At 46.0% G+C, this 17,614-nt stretch overlaps 3 protein-coding genes across 3 annotated transcripts; 1 reads left to right on the plus strand and 2 right to left on the minus strand.

Moving 5' to 3' along the window:
* The first annotated feature begins 8,186 nt into the window (after positions 1–8,186).
* On the plus strand, positions 8,187–10,820 carry LOC121562250 (small integral membrane protein 28-like). Its single transcript, XM_041874579.1, has 2 exons — positions 8,187–8,421; positions 9,275–10,820. Exons 1-2 carry the CDS (start codon positions 8,311–8,313, stop codon positions 9,689–9,691), a joined length of 528 nt encoding a protein of 175 aa, XP_041730513.1. The 5' UTR covers positions 8,187–8,310; the 3' UTR covers positions 9,692–10,820.
* Positions 10,821–13,157: 2,337 nt separating this feature from the next.
* LOC121562249 lies at positions 13,158–15,372 on the minus strand. Its single transcript, XM_041874578.2, has 4 exons — positions 15,216–15,372; positions 14,911–15,012; positions 14,418–14,771; positions 13,158–13,973 (listed from the first exon to the last, which is right to left on the minus strand). The coding sequence occupies exons 1-4, from the start codon at positions 15,273–15,275 to the stop codon at positions 13,158–13,160; spliced, it is 1,332 nt and encodes a 443-aa protein (XP_041730512.2). The 5' UTR covers positions 15,276–15,372.
* A 754-nt stretch (positions 15,373–16,126) lies between these two features.
* Positions 16,127–17,399, minus strand: LOC121562251 (UPF0575 protein C19orf67 homolog; the record flags this gene model as incomplete). Its single annotated transcript, XM_045219426.1, has 3 exons — positions 16,127–16,468; positions 16,649–16,810; positions 17,052–17,399. Coding segments are annotated over 3 exons (661 nt in total), but the record flags the coding sequence as incomplete, so codon positions are not given.
* Positions 17,400–17,614: the final 215 nt, after the last annotated feature.

Raw genomic sequence — 17,614 nt, forward strand, 5'->3', positions numbered from 1 at the left:
AGGCAGCTGTCGCTCGTTGTCTCTGATTGGGGAGCATACTTAGGCAGCCTATTGGCATTCATGGGATGTGGGATCTTGTTCCGTGTTGGAGGCTTGTATTGTGTTAGCCTTAGGACTTCACGTTTCGTTTGTTGTTTGTCGTTGTTTATCGGTGTAATAAACATGTACGCATTTCACACTGCGCCTTGGTCTGACCCGTCCTTAAACGAACGTGACAGAAGATCCCACCAAACACGGACCAAGCAGCGTGCCCAGGAGCAGACAGCCTGGATCTGGGAGGAGATCCTGGACGGTAAGGGATCCTGGACTTGGGAGGAGATTCAGGCTGGGATGGATTGCCGTCCTTGGGAGGAGACAGTGGAGGCCCGGTATAGAGAGGAGCATCGGCAACGATAAGGCGCCGGCCGAGGAAGAAGCCCGAGAGACAGCCCCAAGAACAGTTTTTGGGGGGGCTAAAAGGGTGGTCGGGGAGCGATGGAGAAGAGCCCCGACCACTGCACTCATGGGGGCTCAGGGTGGAGTCCTAACGGGAGGAGGACTGGGCGCGGAGAGTGAAAGACTGGTACAGTCGGAGATCTCTGACGTCAGTTCCCAGTCCGGAACACCTCGTGCCTGCGTCTCGCACCAAGCCAGTAGTGCGTGTCGCTAGCCCGGTACGGCCCGTTCCTGCTCCTCGCACCAAGCCAGTGGTGCGTGTTCCCAGTCCGGCCCGGCCCGTTCCTGCTCCTCGCACCAGGCCAGTGGTGCGTGTTCCCAGTCCGGCCCGGCCCGTTCCTGCTCCTCGCACCAGGCCAGTGGTGCGTGTTCCCAGTCCGGCCCGGCCCGTTCCTGCTCCTCGCACCAGGCATGTGGTGCGTGTTCCCAGTCCGGTACGGCCCGTTCCTGCTCCTCGCACCAAGCCTGTGGTGCGTGTCGCCAGTTCGGCCCGGGCCCATTCCTGCTCCCCGCACCAAGCCAGTGGTGCGTGTCGCCAGCCCGGTACGACCCGTACCTGCTCCCCGCACCAAGCCAGTGGTGCGTGTTTCCAGTCTGGCCCGGCCTGTTCCTGCTCCTCGCACCAAGCCAGTGGTGCGTGTCGCCAGTCCGGCCCGGCCTGTTCCTGCTCCTCGCACCAAGCCAGTGGTGCGTGTCGCCAGTCCGGCCCGGCCTGTTCCTGCTCCTTGCACCAAGCCTGTGGTGCGTGTTCCCAGTCCGGCCCGGCCCGTTCCTGCTCCTCGCACCAGGCCAGTGGTGCGTGTTCCCAGTCCGGCCCGGCTCGTTCCTGCTCCTCGCACTAGGTCTGTGGTGCGTGTTCCCAGTCCGGTCCGGCCTGTGCCTGCTCCTCGCACCAGACCAGTGGTGCGTGTGTCCAGTCCGGCACGGCCCGTGCCCGTTCCACCGGTGCCTGGTCCGGCACCGGTCAGCTGCTCCACTCCGGAGCCAGAGCAGTCCGCTCCACCGGTGCCTGATCCAGCTCCGGTCAGCTGCTCCACTCCGGAGCCAAAGCAGTCCGCTCCACCGGGGTCGAGTCCAGCTCCGGTCAGCGGCTCCAGTCCAGAGCCTGAGTAGTACGCTCCACCGGTGCCCGGTCCAGCTCCGGTCAGCGGCTACACTCCGGAGCCAGAGCAGTTCGTTCCACAGGTGCCCAGTCCAGCTCCGGTCAGAAGCTCCAGTCCGGAGCCTGAGCAGTCCGCTCCACCGGTGCCCGGTCCAGCTCCGGTCAGCGGTTGCAGTCCAGACCCAGACGTCAGCCCCTCTCCAGGTTCGGGGTCTCCCACACCAGGGTCCAGACAGGGCTTGGTAATTCGTGGGAGGAAGGAGAGGGGAAGCAGCGCACTGAGGTCCAGACCAGACCAGGGGCGCAACCGGGAGGCGGAGAGTATGTGGTCGTCAAGCCCGGAGCCGGATCCGCCTCCGAGGCGGAATGCCCACCCGGCCCCTACCCTGTCATGTAAAGTTTGTGCGGTCGGAGTCCGCACCTTTGGGGGGGGTAATGTTCTATGTTGTATTTTCTATGTTTGTGATCTATGTTTGGCCGGGTGTGTTTCCCAATCAGAGGCAGCTGTCGCTCGTTGTCTCTGATTGGGGAGCATACTTAGGCAGCCTATTGGCATTCATGGGATGTGGGATCTTGTTCCGTGTTGGAGGCTTGTATTGTGTTAGCCTTAGGACTTCACGTTTCGTTTGTTGTTTGTCGTTGTTTATCGGTGTAATAAACATGTACGCATTTCACGCTGCGCCTTGGTCTGACCCGTCCTTAAACGAACGTGACAATTAATGAGTAACCTTGCCTGAGAACTGAAACTGCCATTAATGCCTAGGCTTAAGCTCACCGGCCTAACACAGTCTTATTTCGCCCACGAGACCCTGGTTCAGACCCAGTCGGTCACACCAAGTCCATGGCGTGAATGACATTCTATCACGTTGGCCTCTGAATTAATCCAGCTGTAGTATTAACTAGGATCCCAGGATTACCTTAGAATGGGTTCATGTGTCTCAACTATGCCTCCATCTATGCTCTCTTTCCTCTTTATTGCGGGGGAACCGCTGTGCCAGGGGGACTTTAATACCATTAATATTAATATGCCATTTAGCAGACGGTTTTATCCAAAGCGACTTATAGTCATGTGCGCATACATTTTTACGTATGGATGGTCCCGGGGATCAAACCCACTACCCTGGCGTTACAAGCGCCATGCTCTACCAATTGAGCTACAGAGGACCAATGGCACCCTATTCCCTATATAGTGCATGACTTTTGACCAGGCCCTAGTTGTGCACTGTATATGGAATAGGGAGCCAGTCAGGGACTAGACAGACTGATCAGCCCACTCTGGACTCCACGTGAGCTGTAATTACAGTCCCCTGCGCGCCTCCCAAATCCCCCCTGCCACGGACAAATCCCAAGCTCCCTCTTGTTTGACATCCACAGGCCGATTGGAGACAGATGTTGGGCCTGACAGCTGGATGCACTGCAGTTGGCGGACATCATACATGGCTCAATCTGGACAGAGAGAGAGTGGATGGAGTTGGATGCAGAGAATAACTGAATAGCTGAACAGTGGGCAGCCATCTTTAATTAAGAGAAAGGGATATGATTATCTCAGTTTCTTCTGCACAGCTTAGAGTATGGACATAAATCCATGGAGAGCAGGACATCAGAATAAGAGTTTTCAGGCACACTGAAATCCCCTGTTCAAATCATTCCCAATATAATCCAAACTGTAATTTTCAGTCTTTGGGTTAAATGAGGGGGCAGAAAAGCTGAGGAAGATTGCTCTGTTTGTAAGAGCCCCCTTTTTCCGAGAAGAGGACACTCAGACACAGACAGACAGACAAACACAATTTAGCATCAAAAGACCGATGGGAAAATATAAGTATATTATTCTAGAATTAAGAATCTAGAATCTCCCGTAAAAGGTGTTGCGTAATGTCTCAAACATGTGGGTCTTTGGGTTTACAGTTTAAGAACATCTCTGAGCAAGCGAAGATGAATAAAATAAAATAAAATAAAATAAAATTGTATTGGCCACATGCGCCGAATACAACAGGTGCAGACATTACAGTGAAATGCTTACTTACAGCCCTTAACCAACAGTGCATTTATTTTTAATAAAAAAGTAAAATAAAACAACAACAAAAAAGTGTTGAGAAAAAAAAGAGCAGAAGTAAAATAAAATAACAGTAGGGAGGCTATATATACAGGGGGGTACCGGTGCAGAGTCAATGTGCGGGGGCACCGGCTAGTTGAGGTAGTTGAAGTAGTTGAAGGGGTTTATGACAATATATATCAGGATTTGGTCAAGTAAAGCATAAATTGCAATGGTTTTAATACTTTGTCTTTCTGTCATCTCAAATGCTTTTATATAACTAGTTGAAACATTTAACTGGCAAATAGTGACATAGCTCTGTGTGACAAGACATTCTGTGTGTAAATGGTTTTACACATAGAGCAGTAGAGACAGCAACAGGTTGACAATGTTTGGAGGTAAATATTATATGAAAGAGATTTGAATATTGTTGAAACTTGAATTGAACGTTATCACATTGTGTTCTCTGATGACACAGTAAAAGAAAATCACACATATTGAGGTCACACAGACAGAACACAGGGCCCTACATTTCCATGCCAAATGTATCATCCAATTCATTTCCTGATGACGCTAGTTGATGGTTGACAGCTGACGGTGTCCCACCTAAATGACAGGTCAGCTTTTAACACCATTAATACCCTTTATAAGGGATTCATTACTGTAAATCTTATGTTTCCTTGTCCTAAATCCTGACCTTATTCTCTGTCCCACTGTTCTAATGCATCACTTCACAACTGGACATGTCCTGTTTGGCTGCTGTCTGTGAGATATTAGGCACTCCGTCACAACCTCAATCTCTTATCTGTCAGTGTGACCTCTGTCCGTCCTACCCCTGAAACCAAAGAGCAGACAGACTGTTTGCGTCATGGTTTTAGGTTCATATCAAGGGTGTGTGTGCATGCGTGTGTTTGTGTGCGTGTGCGTGTGTGTGTGTGTGTGTGTGTGTGTGTGTGTGTGTGTGTGTGTGTGTGTGTGTGTGTGTGTAAAGCGCTCCCAATGGCTCAATGACACAGGCGATGAGTTAGATGTGTTAGATATACACTACCGGTCAAAGGTTTGGACACACCTACTCATTCAAGGGTTTGTCTTTATTTTTACTATTTTCTACATTGTAGAATAATAGCGAAGACATCAAAACTATGAAATAACACATATGTAATCATGTAGTAACCAACAAAGTGTTAAACAAATGATTCTTCAAATAGCCACCCTTTGCCTTGATGACAGCTTTGCACACTCTTGGCTTTCTCTCAACCAGCTTCACCTGGAATGCTTTTCCAACAGTCTTGAAGGAGTTCCCACATATGCTGAGCACTTGTTGTCTGCTTTTCCTTCACTCTGCGGTCCGACTCATCCCAAACCATCTCAATTTGATTGAGGTCAGGGGATTGTGGAGGCCAGGTCATCTGATGCAACACTCCATCACTCTCCTTCTTGATAAAATAGCCCTTACACCACCTGGAGGTGTGTTGGGTTATTGTCCTGTTGAAAAACAAATGATAGTCCCACTAAGCCCAAACCAGATGGGATGGCGTATTGCTGCAGAATGCTGTGGTAGCCATGCTGGTTAAGTGTGCCTTGAATTCTAAATAAATCACAGACAGTGTAACCAGCAAAGCACCCCCACACAATAACACCTCCTCCTCTATGCTTTAGGGTGGGAAATACACATGCGGAGATAATCCGTTCACCCACACTCCGTCTCACAAAGACACGGCGGTTGGAACCAAAAATCTCCAATTTGGACTCCAGACCAAAGGACACATTTCCACCGGTCTAATGTCCATTGCTCGTGTTTCTTGGTCCAAGCAAGTCTCTTCTTCTTATTGGTGTCCTTTAGTAGTGGTTTCTTTGCAGAAATTCGATCATGAAGGCCTGATTCACACAGTCCCCTCTGAACAGTTGATGTTGAGATGTGTCTGTGACTTGAACTCTGAAGCATTTATTTGGCCTGCAATTTCTGAGGCTGGTAACTCTAATGAACTTATCCTCTGCAGCAGAGGTAACTCTGGGTCTTCCTTTCCTGTGGCAGTCCTCAGGAGAGCCAGTTTCATCATAGCGCTTGATGGTTTTTGCGACTGCACTTGAAGAAACTTTCAAAGTTCTTGAAATGTTCCTTTTTTTGGGGGGTGAAATGTTCCGTATTGACTGACCTTCATGTCTTGAAGTAATGATGGACTGTCGTTTCTCTTTACTTATTTGAGCTGTTCTTGCCATAATATGGACTTGGTCTTTTACCAAATAGGGCTATCTTCTGTATACCCCCCCTACCTTGTCACAACACAACTGATTGGCTCAATCGCCTTAAGAAGGAAAGAAATTCCACAAATTAACTTTTAAGAAGGCACACCTGTTAATTGAAATGCATTCCAGGTGACTACCTCATGAAGCTGGTTGAGAGAATGCCAAGAGTGTGAAAAGCTGTCATCAAGGCAAAGGGTGGCTATTTGAAGAATCTCAAATATAAAATATATTTTGATTTGTTGAACACTTTTTTGGTTACTACATGATTCCATGTTATTTCATAGTTTTGATGTCTTCACTATTATTCTACAATGTAGAAAATAGTAAAAATAAAGAAAAACCCTTGAATGAGTAGGTGTTCTAAAACTTTTTACCAGTAGTGTATACATAAATTAATGAATAGGCCTCAATATATTAAATTAAAACCCTCTACGACCCAGACAGGCCAATCACGGCTAGAGTGTAGATCAGTGACAGGACGGGGCAGGGCAGGGTAGGGCCTGCATTTATCATCTGTGTCATTAGGTATCAAATGGTTGCTCTTGGTTACGCAGATACACAAATAGACAACCTCCTCCCCACTCCTCTGGTAATCCATTTATTATTTATATTTAAACCACTATAATTGAGATGATCACAGGTTAATAACAGGTTGTTCATAGAGCTACAGCTAACAAACTGTTTGAGTTGATTGAACTTGATTTCACTCATGAACACTTAACGACCTCTAATAACCTGGCGGAGTCCCTCTCTTCATTACAATGCAGTGCTGATGAAGGTTGACAGTACATGTGAGAAGACTTTACACACACATACACACACACACACACACACAGACACATAACAACACATAGGGAGGGACATTCATCTCTCTTCCATGCAGTGTCTCTTCTTCATCTCTATCCAGAAATTGATGGGACTCTTAATCTCTTGATTGAAGGCGTGTTGAGGATTTAGACTGGGCCGGGCCGGTAGTAGACTTTCTGGTTATTTGCAAATCTAGGTGAAAGATCTGTCTCGTCTGGCTCTGGACACAACATGCCATTTGATGTTGCCTTTAAAGAGCCCTGTGAAAAGAAGATGGGATTTGGACCGTCCATTATATCAGGCTTTCTGAATTGTGCCTGATTAGGTATAAGTCTCATTCCATTATATGATCTCTTCTCTTTATCTCACTCCCATTATGTTGATGACGTTAACAAAAGACGACCTGGTTGATGAACTAGATGCTGTCATTTAATCCAAGGAGCAGGTAAAAAATGTCGTTGATGTTAAATCTTGTCTCTTTAGTCTAATGCAATACTTCAATCACAATGGATTAGGGTGAAGACCACGCACTGCCATCAATAGCAACAACCACCCCACCATACCAGACCATGGTTCACTCATCTTAAAGGTTTGTGCCATGTCATCATTTTAATCTCATCCCATGTCTCTTTAGATCTGCTTAAGAGTATATTAACTCCTCCTCTCATCTCTCTATCCAGTAAATGAATGTCACGCTCCGGCAGGCTATTCCTGAAAGTACATGTAAAACCTGCATGGCACACACACGCACATGCACACACACGCACATGCACACACACACACACAAGCGGAAGATAGCCTAGCACAGGGGTATTCAATTCTTACCCCACGAGGTCAACTCTTACCCTACCCACCTGTTGTCCCAGGTCTCAATCAGTCCCTGATTAGATGGGAACAATGAAAAAGAGCAGTGGAACTGGCTTCGAGGTCCAGAGTTGAGTTTGAGGGGCCTAGCGGTTAGAGCGTTGGGCCAGTAACCAAAATTTCCGAGCCGACAAGATGAAAAATCTGCATATGTGCCCGTGAGCAAGGCACTTAACCCTCATTTGCTCCAGGGGCGCTGTACTACTATGGCTGAAAACAACACATTTCATTGCACCTATCCAGTGTATGTGACAATAACACAAAGGAACACCAAACTCAATGGTCCAGCAGCAGCTGTGTAATCTATATTTAATCTTACCGTCTGTATTGTAAGACATTCAATTATCCTGCCCAAGTAATTTCCACGTGCCTACTAGTCCCCCCCACCTTTCCATCACACCGTTGTTGACTGACAACTGGGGAGAACCATTGTCCCCTCCCTCCCAGCCTCAATTCTCTCCAATAAAGACAACACTAGCTACCACAAATCCCCCCAAGAGGAGATTGCCCTTGGACTTTTAGCTCCACCGTCAGTCCCCTGGCCTGGATCCTGTGGTGCCCTGCATGTGCGGCCATGTGAGCAGCTGCTTATAGCACACGACACCTCCCACCACACCCCTGCCCCTCCCCTCGCCCCCCTCACCCTTACCCCTGGCTGCACTGCTTTCTCTGTCTAACTCTGTTCGGGCACCACGGGAAACACAGCTGGATCGCTACCGACCGAATCCCCCTCTCTCTCGCGCGCGCGCTTAGTAGTCAGACGTGTTTGTCTCGAGTTCTGCTACTCAGTTTAGCCGTTTGCCTACAACGACACCACGGCAGCATGCGAACGCTACTGGACAGCAGCTGGATAAAGTTTGGGCCAGCCGGCAGAGGGTCCATCGATTGGGTGACTGGGTCACCTTCTCCCCCCACGGTAGAGAGACAGTTACAGGTAAGGGATCATCAGCTTGTTGTTACTGAGTGAGTCTGAGTCAGCAGTAGACTACTGTGAGACCCAGAGATGTAACTTTTTGGTAGGCCCAGGAGGTAGGCAACCTGAGTCCTGGAGAGCTGCAGCAGTTTTTGAGTTGACTTTTTTGCTTTACACCTGGGAGGAGGTAGGTGGCATACTGGCTTAACAATCTAAAGAACAGACCGAAAATTATTCTGAACACTACTTTTTTAGGTGTATTATTTTTTATTTTATATTATCTTTAATTTTTCCTCACTGGAGGAGCGCTGTCCAAGGTACTTCGGCCAGCCTGTGGCTACACAGACTTCTGCAGGCTACACACTCTTGTTGTTGTTAGTTGAGTGCCTTAGCCTCTTGGAATAGTCTTGGATATCACGACTATGATGAGAGCTTGTGAGTGCAGTTCATGTCAGGGAAATGGCAAAGGAAAGCTTTTCGGGACTTTCAGCAGAGCGGAGTGATGTTGACGGGTCTTTAGTCAGTCATCCAGATGAGGATCAGCATTATCTGAGCACGGAAACCGATTGGTCGGGTGAATTTGGGACACTGATTGTGTCAACAGGGGAATAGAACACTCAGGCAATATCAAATGGCATAAGCTCTATTGAGCCTCTGTAGGATATCTTGATTTCACAACCATGTATGTTCAGTTTTGAGAAGATGGAAGAGGATCAACACTGATCCAGTGGAACATTGCCGTTTTGAGGCAAAACCCATTACTGATTTTCAGATTTCATATCTTTAACATAGTCCTGAATGTATTTTATGGGAATCTTTTTTCTGTCCTTTGAATGATGTGGTTTATTAACCCTTTCCCCTCCAAAACCACCAGGGCTACAACTGGAATGAGCTGAACCTCGACAAGGAGGGGAGGTCAGAGCTGCTCCTCTATGTGGTCCTCCCCGTCGCCTCCCTCCTCATTCTGGGCCTCCTGGTACTCCTGGCCTACTGGAGGTGCTCCCCTCCCAAGCTCAGCCTGGCCCAAATCATCGCCCTGGACCTCCAGGACGCCGAGAGCAGCGCTGAGTTCCTCTCCTCGCTCACCGGCCACGGCGAACGCCACACCAGCACCAGCTCTGACATGTCGGACAGTGTGTTCGTCATGGTCTACCTGCCGCCGCCCTACGAGGAGACGCTGACCAAGATCACACGCGCCGCCAGTCTGACCAGTCGGAAAGAGTCCATGAAGATAGAGGACCTGGAGGCCTGGCTGTGTCCGGAGATCAAGTCCAGTGGACGCTACGTGTGACTGGGGAACACTGGGACTGTCTCTCAAATGGCACCCAATTCCCTATATAGCCCACATAGGGCTCTGGTTAAAAGTAGTGCACTTTGTAGGGAGTAAGGTATAACTAGCAAGCTCTTTAGAATAAGGGGTTTTCAATGGATTAAGAAAAACATCAGACCTGAGTTAATCTTTTGTGGGTACCAGCTTTCTACACAGAGGAGTGTGCAATTGCATGAAAGCTGGAAGCTGGAAATTGCATTGACTGGCTGTCTATTACATCTAGATTCTCTACAGAGGACATACGCTGACTATGTACAAACCGTAGGTCACAGTAGGCAAATAAAACTCTTTCAACGATACAAAAAAGAATATACAATTCATTTGCGTTGTTTTTATCTCCTAAATGAAACCCATTTTTACTTCCACACTACAACCCTCCTGTACCTGTGTTGTTTTACAGTTTGTTCCTTATTTGGAGACTTAAGAATGTCAATGTGCAAAGTGCAAGAATGTTAGTCTTATATGTAATACTGTATGTTATTTGAATTTTATTGTAATTGTATTTATATGTAAGAAGGTACAAAGACCTAGCCTGGGTACCATGCCTTTGACAGGAGTGGCAAGGGGTGGAATGTTAGCTAGACTGGTACCTGGACTTACAAAGACCTGGTCCAGGTTAATAATTCCCTTCATTCCTTGGAATCACATCATGAATGTACTCCTAAAAACCTCAGACCTGATATGTTTTATAGACTACATAACAGATATGCAGTATAATTTACAAGTAATATGTTTGTACAAAGTGTTATATTGTTTTTAAATAAATAATAAGAAAAGCATGGTTATGATTGACAGAGTTCCATCATCATCACTTATGCACTGAGGCTGCAAAGTTATAATCACATGCTGCCCCACTATGGTACATCTTGGTCATATCATGTAGACTATGTAGAGGTGAGCTCTCCTTTCCAAACGCATGCCTTACATTACAGCTATGGTCTTGCTGCGTTTCTGAGCAAGATTGTCAAGAAGTGTTAGAAATGTCCAGGGGTCCAACTAGATCTAGCAGCTACAGCATTTCATATTCTACTCTTTGTACCATTTATTCTTGTAAATGATCAGTTTCAGATAACTAGACTTCATGGAAGCGTTTTTATTTAAAGCGTATTTATTCACCAAATGTTAATTGTTGTTAATTAACCAATTAATTTGAATAGTCTACTGTCTACATTATCGCAAAAGCCCAAAATTCAAAACATAATGTATTTTCAGCAAAATAAATGTGTTTATCTAATCAAAAACCACATATTAAAACACAGATTTTCAGGCTACACCATAGAACAATAAAATTGTTTATTGGTTTATTTGTTTATATCATGTAAAAGTAAGAAAAGTCACAAAAGTCATGTCTTTAGAATATAAAAGTCATACAAAAGACATAAAAATAAACTATAGCCTCTGGTAAGCTGTAAATACACATCCTGTAGCCCAAAATGGAAAATAAGACATGCTATTACATGTTGTCTGTTTGGGATCTGCGGTAGGCTTCGTTGTTATATCTGTCTCCGTGTAAATGTGTGTGCGTCCATACATTCGGTTTGTGTGGATGTCATTTCTAGTATCCGCGCCTGCGACAAACCCTCATCCACAATTCCTTCGCTGTTTTTTTCTTACGGCCAAACAAACCCCAGAACCAGCCGCAACACTTCTCCTTCTCCTTCTCCTTTTTATTACTTTCCTCCTCCATCATTGCCATCCATCCCTTCATCCAGAAGGGTTCGGGTTCCTGTGAACAAACAGAGTTGGTGAGTCGAAACTACAGGCACCTTAATTGGGGAGGACGGGCTCATAGTAATGGCTGGAACGGAATCGATGGAATGTTATCGAACACATCAAACACATGGTTTCCATGTGTTTGATACCATTCCAGTGACTCCATTCCAGATATTGTTATTAGCCGCCCTCCCCACAGCAGCCTCCTGTGGTGGAAACAAACCGCAGGAAGCCATCAGCATCAGCAACCTGGCAAAGCTGAAGCTGCAGCTCAGTACAGGACAGACAACATTCAAATTGACTGAAATTATCAATGAGACAACACAGAATACAGTGTAGCTTACCTTCTCAAGGAGGAGTTTCTTCATTCTGTCAGCACTGGCTTTCTCAATGCAAAGCTCCAGCTTGGTCTTGTCTAGGGAAAATGGTGATAGGACAAGATAGGACATTTGAACGGAAGTGAAGAGTTCAAGTTGTTATTGTCCAACTGGTTAGCTGACTGTTACATGTAGCTGTTTACTCTACATCGGATATTGTTGTGAAATTGTGAATGAAAGAACATTGTGGAATACAAGTAATTTACAAGAGACTAGGCCTGATTCTGAATGTAGCACACCAACAGTAACAGTGTTCTACCTGTATTATCTGGACAGCTGGTCTCTCTCTTGACCGGGATGTTGATGCAGTATGGCCGGTCATCACCCTTGTTGGTGTCCTTGGCGAAGGTCAAGGTAGGCCTCAGTTGAGCCATGATCTCTCGGACCATGATATCGCAGACCAGCAGAGACCGTATGTCTGGGTATAGCTGGGCTTTAACCAATGGCCACTCACGGAAAGTCCTGAAGTAGTTGCTCCTGATAGAGAGTGAGACGTCTTCTAAGAATGTGGCCATCTTGTCTGGCTCATCGTTGAGCTTCTTCAGAGTGCATAAGAACAGTCTTTGGTTTTGGTATTTCAGTGCCTCTTTCTGAACCTGGATATCTATGTGCTCTACCATATCATTGCAAAGTGGGGACGTCTTCCCATGAACCGTACTGCTGCTTGATTGTGCATGAATCTGGGAAGACAGAGTCAAAGACTTTCCTGACAAGACTAACAGGAACAATATCAAGGTTTGTCACCTTTGGTTTGTTCCTCTCTGCCTCCTTCTGAGCCTGGTCTTGCACAGGCTTTCCACAGTCCTTTGGTTTGTTCCTCTCTGCCTCCTTCTGAGCCTGGTCTTGCACAGGCTTTCCACAGTCCTTTGTGGTTGACTCGAAAACATCAGTCTGTGGGAACTGCTTCAAAAAGGCAGCCTGACTGACGTCGAGAGCAAGAGGATTAACGGGGACTGTGTTGCTTGATGTTACAACCTCCTCATCGTCGTCCCCGACAAAGTATTTGGGGTCGATCCAGACTACATCTCTGTTGGAGGAACGAGGCAGAGAAACACGGTGGATGTAGTCCAACTTGATGTGGTCATTCAACGGGAAAGCCTTCTGGAACAGTGCCAGTTTCCCGACCTGGGACCCGTAGTGATTGTAGATGGTCTTCCTAAGGTCCTCGGGTAGGGCTACTGCAAAGAGCTTGCTCTCCATTGCCTCTTCGCAGCTCCTAGCAATTGGACGCTGTGGGCCGAGGACTTGAAGCGGATAGGTGTCACTAATGCCCTTGTACACCATTAGGATCCCCTCACAGATAGCACTGGGGATGGTGGAGATGATCACCGGGTCCTTCATGGAAACCAGTTTTTTATCTTGATTGTTGTGCCAAACTGATGTATCATGGCACTCTGCATGTGCAACACTGTCTGCCTCATGTTGCAGAAGGGGGGGCACAGCTTTTCATCCACAGAAATACCTGGAATCTTCCTCAAGATGTTAAAAGCTACTGAGGCCATTTTAACAACCAGTAAGAGCAGAGCCTGTTGGTCAAGCTGTTTAGTACCGTGTCCGTTCATTGGATGAAGTTTTAGAATAAACTTCACTACGAAGTCATTGAACAGTTCTCCGCTAATGATCAATCTAGCAGGTAGAGGACAGATGTTCACCATATCCTGACTAATATGTCTCTCCTCTTCATTGGCAGCATTTACATCAGGCACTGTCTTAGAAATGCATAGACCTACGAGATGAACAATGTACCTTGTCAAGATGTGTGACCTGATTCCCAGTGCTCTCGCCAGCACAGGTTTTGGGCCTAGAACCTCCTCCAGGTTGTTGATAACAGCCTTGGCCACCTCATAAGCATCAATGGACTGCTGAGTGTTAGACATCTCCTCATCCTCAGTTACTTGAACCCAGGGAATAGACCACAGAAGAGCTTTGGTGTTGTTGATGATAACAGGTGTCTCCAAATAGACTCCCTCCTGAAAGGCTTGGGGATCTACTTGAAGAAGCACCTGGGTGATGATATGCTTAATGGTAGAACCAAGTACCACAATCTGCTTTGGCATGGTCTTGTATGCAGTCTTCATCGTGGTCTCAATGTCTGTAAGGGCCGTTTGGAGTATGGGACAGGTGCTAAGGTCAAGGACCTCAACCTTCTTCTCCTTCACGTGGTAGAGAAAGAAAGGCATTGTAATGTTAGTTCTATGTACACCTCTGGTGTCTTTACTGCCTAGCACATGTCTTGTAGTGTATTTCTTATTACATGTACAGGTATAGTACTACACTGAGAGAAAAAAGGTGCTATCTAGAACTTGAAAGTGTTCTTCAGCTGTCCCCATAGGAGAACCCTTTGAAGAATCATTTTTGGTTGCAGGTAGAACCCTTTTGGTTCCAGGTAGAATACCTTTTGGGTTCGATGTAGAACCCTTTCTACAGAGGGTTCTACATCAAACCCAAAAGTGTTATTTCTACCTGGAACCAAAAAGGGTTCTACGTGGAACCAAAAAGGGTTCTCCTATGAGGACAGCCGAAGAACCCCTTTGGAACCCTTTTTTCTAAGAGTGTAGTATACAACAAAAATGCACAAATAAAGGATCCAGTCTTACCTTGTCTACCTGGCTCTCCAGGACCTTCATGACATTGACTGCTGAGGATGAGGAGGGATAGGGGATCAGGTTTGCCTTGAAGACCTCAGCCTTCTTCTCCTGGGCTTCTCCATCCGCCACCTTGTCCAGCAGGCTGTCCATGACCTCCCTGACCTCCTGTGGAATCTCCACCTGGGTCTGGCTGAGGAACTCCACCTGGAGCATCTCATCTGACCTGATCTCAGGTTGGGCCTGTTTCTCTGAGAGCATACCTGCTGTGTCGCCACTCATCAGAGCTGCAGAACCAAGATGCTCATGGGAAGTAACCCATGGCTTGGCCTTGTCAGTCAGGAGCTGCTGCCCCTCCATGGCTACCTTCAGACGGAAGAGAGGAAGACATTAGTTCATACTGTTCCTTTGTGAACTTAAGGTGCAATAACAGGTAAATAAACAGTCTATGTGGATGGTAGCAATGGTGTACTATAGTTTAGGGAATGGAAAAGTATGAGTATACCTCTCCTGGGGACTGGTGACATTGGCTTAGTGTCACGCTCAGCTCTCTATGAATTTCCTGCTCGATCTCATGGAGTCTCTGGCGACCCTTCACCTTCAACATCTGTACGCACAGTAGGAGTTTAATATTAGCAGTGGTATCACACAGGACATTTTATTTTATGGCCTTGACAATGTCATTTTGTTCAGGATATCACAGATTTGTCATGGATGTGGTCGGTCCAAAATGTATTAAAAACTAAAGGAGAACATCAAAATAGATGCTTATACACATGAGAGCTATTGTATAATTAATGGAAAACTTACCTGCTCATCAAGGTAACAATCGACCCAAGAAGACCCTTGGATGGATGTAGAGTCATCCATATTTGGTATCACCAGGAGACCAGTATAACAGCTAGAAAATATTTATTTACAGAAAACTCAACTAAAAACTGCTAAACTGTGCTAGAAAACTTATGTAAATCCTAAATAAGAACTAAACAATCGAGCAATGTAACCAAGTAGTGTATTATAGCAGTCTGAATTCAGAATATATGTATATAAAAATAGAACTATAGAGCTCAAAGAATGCTCAAATATAGAACTTTAGAATCTTTGGCAAACATAAGACATTGTGATCACCACTAGATGGTGCAAGTGAACTAAAAATAACTGCGGCAAGGACAGCGCTAGAAAGTATTCTGAAACAGAACGCTTTTCATTCTGAACTGCCTAGATGTCACAGTAGGCTGTTTTGCGTGATAGAAATAGAACAGCGCTGCAAACGTGAAATATTATCAATAAAGAAAAAATCATTACTCTATCTTTATCATATGGGAAAATGTTATGTTTAATTACTCCATCGTTTACAAACAAATAATTTACAATTTAAGTACAGTACTGAGACCCCATGTTTTGAAAATATTCAATTATTTTTGTTTTCTGAAACACAATGATTTATTTTCAATAAATAGTTTTCTTTCATAAAATAACACTCCCATACAAATGAATGACAGGTCAATACTTTTATTCTTAACATCATACAAAATGATTTCCAACAACCACACAATACAGTAACATACTGTGTGCTCAATAGAACCTTGGATATGAACAGACATCAGATACAGTTCAAATGTATCACTAGCTGGTAGGGAATTGGTAATAAAACTTGCTATCTTTAGAAATTATATTTGTTTTTATACAATATGTAAGGAACTATAAGGAAACATTTGTCATGGATGACTGGCTAGTTGGAACCAGAGCTATTTCAGTGTTCAGTCCTTAATGTCCTTCCCAATAGTTACTTAGATTTGGAAACATTAGCCGAACATAACACAATGTAAAACTAACAATAAGTAATGTTAAATCCTTTAATAAACGGGAACATGTTATGGTCAAAGATAGTACTAGAACAGTGGTTTGTCTCTTATGTTGTTTCAGGACTGGGGCTTTCCACTGGGCTCTGTTGAGAGAACAACGCCCCCAGTAGACAGTCAGTAGCACTGCAGGCAGTGGGCTCCTCTCCTCCCAGACACAAAAGCCTGTGGTACTGAGCCTGTGGAACCCAGCACAGCACCCTGGAACTCACACACACACACACACACACAGAGACGCACAAACACACACGCACCAGGCACACACAGTGTGAGCTATATTAACATGGTACTTGTAAGGTACTTAGTCTTAAGTAGAAAATCTTATTTAAACAAGTCAAAGATGAAAGAGTGTTGTGTAGCGATCTGAGTGTGACTTTGTACCATTCGTAGATGTCGTCTGTCACAGGTTCCGGCTGCGTTTGGACCCACTGACCGATTGACCACATCCTGACCACGTTGCCTATAGCAACCGTCTCCCCTTTACCCTCTCCATCGCCCCCATCAGTGGGCTCCTCTGGGACGTCCTCGTAGCACAGGAAGTAGCTGCTCGAGAAACACACACAGTCACACACAAATACAGACACAGACACAGGCAGTGAGATGCCATCTGATCAACTGTTCTTAGGCCTGAATTCCAAAATGTACATTGTCATCCAACATCTCAGTTCAAAAGAGTCCCAAAGTATTCTTGGCACTAATATTGTACTACAATTATTGTTTATTGACATGTTATGCCTTACTTTAACCCTTTCTCTACCTCCCCCTCTCTCTCGCTCTCACTCACTACTCTGTCTTGGTGGCTCTCTCTTTCCCTGCCACTGGCTTGTCCTCCACTGTCTCTCCCTCCATCTCGCCATCAGTTTCCTGCTGTAGGCTCTCTCTGGGTCTCTCCACATTCCAGCGCATGCGTTTGTACAGGCCAGTGTCGACCCCAGCCAGGTACGGAGCTGGACAACAGTACCGGTATATGGACAGCCTCACACTGTCTATCTGACACTTGCCTATGTAGAAATGGGAGATACTGGAATGGAGAGAGGGGAGAATGATAGATACATAAATGGCTGGATGAAGGATTGTGGAATGAATGTCAGACGAATGAGAATAAGGATTGACAAGTCCAAGCAGCTGTCCTCTTGTCACAGTTTACTAAGCCAGAACCCAGAAGCAGACCAGGACAAGGTACTTTGAGACAAAGGTGAGTGTTTATTACAAATTCAAGAGTGATGCTGAACAATCCAGGGAACAGAGCGGGCGGCGTGGATTAGTTGTTGGGGGTGCAGTGGTTGATCCCACCTGGGTCGGCAGCCGCCGACCATCAGGCAGAGGTTGGGTGAAGGTTCCGGACGG

The sequence above is a fragment of the Coregonus clupeaformis genome, unplaced genomic scaffold, assembly GCF_020615455.1.
Source record: "Coregonus clupeaformis isolate EN_2021a unplaced genomic scaffold, ASM2061545v1 scaf2375, whole genome shotgun sequence".
Taxonomy (NCBI): domain Eukaryota; kingdom Metazoa; phylum Chordata; class Actinopteri; order Salmoniformes; family Salmonidae; genus Coregonus; species Coregonus clupeaformis.